The sequence below is a fragment of the Danio rerio genome, chromosome 11 (assembly GCF_049306965.1).
Source record: "Danio rerio strain Tuebingen ecotype United States chromosome 11, GRCz12tu, whole genome shotgun sequence".
NCBI classification, from domain to species: Eukaryota; Metazoa; Chordata; class Actinopteri; order Cypriniformes; family Danionidae; genus Danio; species Danio rerio.
This window is the reverse complement of record NC_133186.1, coordinates 1,082,501-1,091,340: the sequence shown is the minus strand read 5'-3', so window position 1 is coordinate 1,091,340 and position 8,840 is coordinate 1,082,501. Positions and strand designations below refer to the sequence as shown.

General features: G+C 34.0%; 1 protein-coding gene across 1 annotated transcript in view; it reads left to right on the top strand.

Annotated features, from left to right (window-relative positions):
* The first annotated feature begins 343 nt into the window (after positions 1 to 343).
* slc6a1b (solute carrier family 6 member 1b) overlaps positions 344 to 8,840 on the top strand; it is a 24,620-nt gene continuing 16,123 nt past the window's right edge. Inside the window, 7 exon segments of the mRNA NM_001007362.1 lie at positions 344 to 569; positions 1,373 to 1,731; positions 1,838 to 1,969; positions 2,338 to 2,438; positions 2,700 to 2,809; positions 3,072 to 3,204; positions 6,212 to 6,346. Coding sequence (NP_001007363.1) covers positions 1,497 to 1,731; positions 1,838 to 1,969; positions 2,338 to 2,438; positions 2,700 to 2,809; positions 3,072 to 3,204; positions 6,212 to 6,346 — 846 coding nt within the window. The 5' untranslated portion in view covers positions 344 to 569; positions 1,373 to 1,496.

The window sequence follows — 8,840 nt, the reverse complement described above, 5'->3', positions numbered from 1 at the left end:
GCATTTCCAGGCAGAGCTCAGTAACATTACTGCAATTAAAAAGAGTAAATCATTAGTAGAAAGCAATGCCAGTGTGCATTACTGATCTCTCTCACACACAGACCATGCAGCGCAAGTTGAAGTAAAAGAAGAAGAAGAAAGAAAGAAGCCTGCATGTATAGAAAGCATATAAAGCGCTTGGAGAGGAGAAGGTGTCAGTGTGTGGGATCTCAGTGGTGGAGATGCTGAGTTCGGGGAGGGTCGACTTTGAGCTGACATTGAGAGTGACGGTCTGTGCTTCATGTAAGATCACTGGACGCGGATTCTAGACGCAGGAGCTGCTCGTGTCTGTTTCCCCGTCTGTCCTTCAGCACCACCGCACTTTTGGACAGCACCAGGCGCCCGGACCCGCTCACCTTTACCCTCTGGATAACTCTTATTCCCCTTCTTCTTACTATTATTATGTTCGTTTGACTTTATGGAAACATTTTGCACTGCTTTGGACGAGTGAAATTGCAAGCGCTCGAATTGGAGAGGAACCAGCGGATACGCGCCGCCACAAACCAAACTGGCTGGAAACCTGTTCTGGCGTAAGTACCTACAACACGTCTGACTGATTTATAGCTTGCTTTTTTGCATAAAACACATTCATTTAAAAAGATGCTTGCATAAAGTTATTTGAGAAATGATATATTGACTTTTAGGCGTATTATAAAACGCGTTGATCGAGCGCGCATGTCACATATTTTCTTCGAATGCACTGTGCGTAATTGGAAATATTTTAGCTTCTTGCGTTCATTTCGGGATTGTAATCGAAAAAGGTTGATTTGTTGTATTAAAACATTTCGCAGATGCAAATGGGCAGATTTGCGCGACTTTTTGTGCGCGCTTTCAGCGCGGGCGCATTGACATCCGCGCGCACAGCTTTGGACGCGCCGCGCGCTTGGAGCTCCGTTCATTTTAAATGGATGTAATCCACATAATAATCGACACAATAATCTGTTTTTGCATTTATTGCAACTGTTTAAGACAACTAAAGCAAGATCTATAATTTGAATTCCGTTTTAAACTCAAAATTCACGCTTAAAATAATTAGAAATTATTAAGAAATGCAAACATGACTATTTTGCAATAGATCGCACGGTTAAAGTTTTAGAAAACAAACAAAAAAGCGCAATTATTTCAGACATTTAAAATAAATATATATGAGCAACTGAGTTTTGTAGGTTTTTAAAAAATAAATGAATAAATAAATGCGTGCGCGCACCAATCGCAGGTGCGCAATTTGTATTTTAACTCGCGTCTTATTTTTAATTTTTGTATACTGTTCGTGCAGAAACAGTTATAACCAATGCACATATCTAAACCAGCCCTCCCTCTCCTTCATTTCCAGGTCACTGTCAAGCATCATCGGCGTTTTTTGGTTCTAGTCGTGGGTTTAACGAACCGCGAAGCTGCTGTCTACGTGGACCGGTGCTGAACTCTCCCGTCCGACCGCCAGGACCAAACCCCGAGACATGGCCACGAACGGCACCAAAGCCTCCGATGGACACGTTTTAACAGAAGTGAACGAAGCGCCCACCGCCAACGACAAACCAAAAACTCTGGTGGTCAAAGTTCAGAAGAAGAAGGAACTTCCCGACAGGGAAACATGGCAGGGAAAATTTGACTTTCTTCTGTCTTGTGTTGGCTACGCCATTGGACTCGGCAATGTCTGGAGATTTCCTTATCTATGCGGGAAAAACGGAGGAGGTAAATGTATTTTCCAGCTTCGAAAGAAAAGGAGTAAAATCATTGGAAGCGCAGAGACGGATTATATTTCAATGTGTCTGATTGTGTTGCTCTTCTGTCTGTATAGGGGCCTTCTTGATTCCTTACTTTTTGACCCTTATATTTGCTGGGGTCCCGTTGTTTTTTCTGGAAACGGCCCTCGGCCAGTACACGTCCATTGGTGGGCTTGGAGTGTGGAAACTTGCTCCTATGTTCAAAGGTAACCAACATATGGAGCATCAATAACCTCAGATCAATGACTGCACTCATTACGCACGCACGCTATTTTCTGTGAATGCGCGAGAATATTCCTCCGCGAGTGTCGAGATCATAACAAATATTAACGCTGTGTTAACGAGCACAAGATGATATGAAGTAACAATTTAATGATGTGGCAGAAATATGACGATTCATAAAAAGATGACACCGGAAGTCTCGCGCATTCAAATTATAAATAGCGCGCTAAACACAGCCTGCACTGAAGCTTGTAAATGTCACTCATGCCAAACACACACGCACACACACACAAACACACACACACAAAATGCGATGAACTGTGCAGTGATTGTAGCGCACATATCTCCGTAGGTGTTGGCCTGGCTGCAGCAGTCCTGTCGTTCTGGCTTAACATTTACTACATTGTCATCATTGCATGGGCGATTTACTATCTGTATAACTCATTCACCACAGTAAGTACACGCTTCACACTTGAGCTACACTGTGCAAAAAAATGCTGGCTTCCACACAATGTTGTCCAGCCACAAATTGATTAAGCTAACTTAATAGTTTTTTTTATTACAAATTTAAGTGAATTAAACATAAAACATTTAAGTTGTCCTGCAAAAACACCCAAGAATTGTGTTGATCCAGCTCATTTTGAAAAACAAGTTTGAACAAACATCTGAAACCCCCTGAACTGCACATTCAGATGCTCTCTAAAATGTTTTCAGGATCTCCCCTGGAAATCTTGCGACAACCCTTGGAATACGGACAAATGCTTCTCCAACTACAGCATGGCGAACATCGGGAACATGACCAGCGCCGTGGTGGAGTTCTGGGAGTAAGAGCCGATTTCTGTGAAAAACTCTGCAGTTTGGTATTCCAGCGACACGCACACACTCCTCTTTTGTGCCGGGCTGTGTAAAAGAGCCACTGTTGTCGCTCAGAAATGCCGCTATTGTCCCATTTTTTCTGGCAAACATGCCCGGCTGAATGTTTTGCATCTACAATTAGCCCAGCTCTATTGCAGAGCATTTATGTGCTGGCGGATATTAATTAATTCTGCATGCTCTAATGCTGTTTATTCTGCTCCTCTTGTCTAGACGTAACATGCATCAGCTGACGGACGGCCTGGAGAAGCCGGGAGAGATCAGACTGCCGTTAGCTATAACACTGGCCATCGCCTGGGTCCTGGTCTATTTTTGCATCTGGAAGGGCGTAGGATGGACTGGAAAGGTATGGATGTGCTTGTGCGAAAGCAGTTTCAGATTAAGGCCTACAGTCGAGGCTTCAAATGGAAATGAAAATCAACCTGCCCAAATAAAAATTCTAATCAGTAATACACAAATAAGCACTTGCTTTTAATGCATTAAGTAGACACTGCTTTATTATTCATACTGCATTTTTTTTGGTAATGTAAATATCTAAAAATGCATTCAGATTAAATCAAGATCAAAAAGTCAAAATGATTTAGTAAAAATAAATGTGTCGTTTTCAGAAAAAGAAAAAAAATCCTCAAAATTTAGCAAAATGAGCCTGTTTTTTTACTTGCCACACTGGCTAATTATTATTAATATTTATTTAATTATTACTTTTTGATTTTTGTTTAATTTCTGTTCATGAATAAGGTACAAATGTCCCCAATTTTCAGATTTAGGCCTGCAGTCGTGGACTGGGGATGAGCATCAAGGCTTCTGCACCAAACACCACTCCCAAAGGACAACAATAAACACTTGCTTTTAATACATTAAATAAACATATACATACAAAATAAATAAACAAACAAATAAAAAAATAAAAAAATAAACAAATAAATGATTGTCTTAGAGGTTTAGTCTTGTTTCTATCCTTTATCCTTCAGTCAAGATGCATTTTATAGACAAGTAAAGAAATCTTCCAAATAAACCTCTTTTTAGATTGTTTTGTTTGTTTAAAGAAGAAATTCACTTGATTTTGACTCATTATTTCTGAAAACAAGACTGTATTTTTTTACTTGTCTAGAAAATGCTTCTTGATTTAAGAATTGTGAGGTATAAGGACTAGAAACAAGACAGAAACCTTTTTTAAAATAATTTTTATTCATTTTTATCAGCAATAAACACTTAAGCTCTTGCTTTTAATGCAGTAAATAAACACTGCAAATTAAGTGCTTTTCTTCATTATTTAGCCTTTTTTGTAGTGTAAATGTCTAAAAATGCATTCAAATTAAATCAAGATGCATTTTGTAGTTATAAAGTCAAAATAATTAAGCAAAAATATGTGTTTTGTTTTCAGAAAAGGACAAAAAAAAAAACAGTCAAAAAATGCCAGTGGTGTATGCAAAATAAGATTTTTTTTTTGATTATTTCAATTACTACAATGCCAGATTAATTATTATTATTATTATTATTATTATTTAATTTTGACTTTTCTTATGAAAAGAAAAGTCATATGAATGTCCTTTTGCAAATGCTATTTTGGGATTTAGGCGTACAGTTGAGGATTGGGGATGAGCATCAAGGCTTCTGCACACAACACCACTCCCAAAGGACAACTCTAATCATCAATAAACACTTGAGCAGTTGCTTTTAATACATTAAATGAACATATAAATGCAAAAATAAATAAATTAATAAAAATATTTTCTTACTTAGAGGTTTAGTCTTGTTTCTAGTCTTTATCCTTCAATCAAAATGCATTTTATACACAAATAAAAAAAAATCTTTTTTTTTAAAGAAAACTGAGTCAATATTTTTATAATAAGCAAAATTGTCATCCAAATAAAATTATTTTTAGATTATTTTGCTTGTTTTGAGGTGAAACTCACTTAATTTTGATCATTATTTCTGAAAAAAAGACTATATTTTTTGCTGGTCTATAAAATGCTTCTTGGTTTAAGAATTTTTAGATATTTGGACTAGAAACGAGACAAAAAAATAATTTTACATTTTTATGAACAATAAAACAACAGTTTTCTAGAATAAATACATTCAGATTAAATCAAGATGAATATTACAGTAAAACATTCAAAATAATTTGGTAAAAATATGTTTTCAGAAAAGAAAAAAAAACAGTCAAAATTAAGCAAGATTTTCATTAAAATAAGATAAATAACCTGCCAGTGGGTAAAGCGATTTTAGATTATTTCACCTACCAAATTTGTTACAAATTTTGATGTGTTTTTTTTCTGAAAACAAAACAATATATATAAATTTTTATAATTTATTTTTTATAATTAGACTACAAACACAATAAAAATCAAAGGAAGAAAAGTTTTTTTTGCAAGGAAGATTGGTCACTTCTGAGTTTTCTGAGAAACCCGAGCTCACAAAAGCTTTAAATTAGAGAAAAAAATGAAAAATGATAAGGATTTCTTAATGGTTTTTATTTGTTTTATTTCAACTAAATGTTAGTTTTGTGATTGTTTTTTCAATGAATGATTAAAAAGTTAAACAATGCAGATTTATTTCCACCAACAATATTACTCATATTTATCAAGAGGGGCAAATGATTTTCTATATGAACAAATATATATTTATATATCCCCAACAGTCCAAACACATGATGTGACTAACTAAATTGGCTGTAGTGTAAGAATTGGTGTGTGTGTGTGTAAGAGTGACTATGTATGGGTGTTTTCCAGTACTGGGTTGCAGCTGTAAGGGCATCTGCTATGTAAAACATATGCTGGAATGGTTGGCGATTCATTCCACTGTGGCAACCCCTGATATTTAAGGGAGTAAGCTAAAGGAAAATAAATGAATAAATAACTGCATAAATACACGCTATGAAAATAAATGGTTCGCTGGATTTATTTGAAGGAAAGTGGTTGCGAACAATTTATATGGGCTGAATTTAACGAATTAAATTTGGTAGCGTTCTACTTCGTTGGTTTGTTTGTTTAAAGTCAGCTCATATGAAATTTTTGCAACTACTTACCTTAAAAAACATTTAGCAAATCCAATGAATCATTTTTTTTCAGTGTATTATTACACATAAGAAAAAAGTCAGTATTAAATATATTAGCTATGAATATATTAGCATAGAAACGACACTTTTTTTTTTGATTGTCCCCCGAGTCAAGCAAGACCAGAACCGATGAGACTGAAGAGAATAATGGAAACTCGTCACGCTTCGATGAGCTTCCATTTCTTGAGATAAAATCACTATCTCATGATATCAAAGCAAACCTGTGAGTGTGTGTGTGTGTGTGTGTTTGAGTAAGTGTGTGTGTGTTTCTCAAGGCTGTTAATGTTTGTTTCAGGTGGTTTATTTCTCCGCCACGTACCCCTATTTCATGCTCTTTATCCTGTTCATCCGTGGAGTGACGCTGCCGGGGGCCAAAGAGGGCATTTTATTCTACGTGACGCCTGAGTTCAGCAAACTGAAGGAATCAGAGGTATAGCGCTGTGTAATTAGCATACAGTAATGAACGTGTGTGTTTGCAGCAAGCTTATTTTAGTAAACTAAGACTAAGACTATATATGAAACTACTGAACTGTTTACATAAATAACCTTTCCAAGCCTTTCTGAGTTTCTTTCATCTAATAAACACAAAAGAAGATATTTTGAAGAAAGCTGAAAAACCGGTAACCATTGATTTACATAATAGGAAAAACAAATGGAAGTCAATGGTTGCCAGGTTTTTTCCAAATATTTTTGTGTTCAGCAAAAGAAATAACATCAAACAGATGTGGAACATGTGAGAAAATAATGACTGAATTTAACAGATAATAGTATGAAAATAAAAACTAGTTTAAATATGCAAAACAATAATAACATGTCTAATAATAAATCTCTGAATGCTCCATATTTACACAGAAATTAAATGGACAGTTCACCCAGAAATTAATATGTACTGTCTATTTACTCTCTCTCAAATGTTTCTGACTTTCTTTCATCTAATAAACACAAAATAAGTTATCTTGAAGAAAGCTGAAAACTGGTAACCATTGACTTCCATAATAGGAAAAACAAATGAAAGTCAATGGTTACTGGTGTTCTTCAAAAATATTTTTGTGTTTACCATAGAAAGAAAACCAATAAGTAATGACATGAAATTATGACAGAATTTTCCATCATTTTAACAGAAAAAGTAAAAATAATATAAATTATAAAAAATAAAAAAACTCATTTTAAAAATGCAAAACAATAATAACATGTTTATTAAATGCTTAATACTAAAATGAAAGGGGCAGTTCACCCAGAAATGAAAATTTACTGTCTATTTACTCTCTTTTTCAAGTAGTTCCAAACCTTTAGGAGTTTCTTTCTTTTAATAAACTCCAAAAAATGTATATATATTTTGAAGAATGCTGAAAGCTGGTACCCATTGACTTCCATAGTAGGATAAACAAATGGAAGTCAATGGTTACAGGTTTTCTTTAAAATAGTTTGTGTGTTCAACGGAGGAACGAAAATCAAGTTTCTTTCTTCTAATAAACTCGAAAGAGGATAATTTGAAGAATGCTGAAAACCGGTAACCATTGACTTCCATAGTAGGAAAAACAAATGGAAGTAAGTGGTTACCGTTTTGCTTCATAGTATTTGTTGTGTTCAACAGAAGAAAGAACATCAAGTTTCACTGTAAAAAAATACAGGAATCAGCACAATTTCTTTATGTTGTCTCAACACAAATCGAATAAATTAACTTAATTGTTTCTACAAACTTAAGCTGATTGAACATAAAACAACTAAGTTATCCAACAAAAACCCTCAAGAATTGTGTTGATTCAGCTCAATATAAATAAGTAGTTTAAACAAGCAGCAACAAATATTTTGAGTAGTCTTTCTTCTAGTAAACTCAAAAGAAGATATTGTGAAGAAAGCTGAAAAAACAGTAACCATTGACTTCTATTTGTTTTTTTAACTATGAAAGTCAATGGTTACCAGTTTTTAAGCTTTTAATTTTATTCAATATATATTTTTTTGTGTGTTTAAAAAAAGAAAGAAAATCAAACAATAATGACATGATATGATGACAGAATTTTCCATCCTTTTTGCAGAAAATGTAAAAATAGCATCAAAACAAAACCAGAAAATAATGAAAAACAAATGCAAAACAATAACTACATGTTTATTAAATGCTCCAAATTTAAACAAAATTAAAGGGACAGTTCACTCAAAAATGAAATTTACAATTTATTTACTCTCTATCAAGTGTTTCTCAACATTTCAGAGTTTCCTTCCAATAAACACAAAAGAAGATGTTTTAAGTAAAGTTGAAAACCGGTAACCATTGACTTCCATAGTAGGAAAAACAAACAGAAGTCAATGGTTACCAGTTTTCTTTGAAATATTTTTTGTTCAACAGTAGAAAATAAAACAATAATGGCATAATATGATGACAGAATTTTCTATCCTCTTAACAGAAAATGTAAAAATAGCATCAAAACAAAACCAAAAACTAAATTAAAAACTGCAAAACAATAATGGCATGTTTATTTATCAAATGCTCCAGATATACACTGAAGTGTAAAGGGGCAGTTCACCCAGAAATGAAAATTTACTGTCTATTTACTATTTAATCAAGTGTTTCCAAACCTTTATGAGTTTCTTTTTTCTAATAAACACAAAAGAAACACAAACAAAGATACTTTGAAGAAAGCTGAAAGCTGGTACCCATTGACTTCCATAGTAGGAAAAACAAATGGAAGTCAATGGTTACCGGTTTTCCACAGAATATTGTTTGTGGTTAACAGAAGAAAGAACATGAAATATTTTTGCAATATGTGAGAAAATGATGATCAAATTTAACAGAAAATGGTATCAAGAAAAAAATTTAAATTTAAATATGCAAAACAATAATAACCTGTTTATTAATAACTATCTGAATGCTCCCTATTTACACAGGCATGAAAAGGACAGTTCACCCAGAAATGAAAATTTACTGT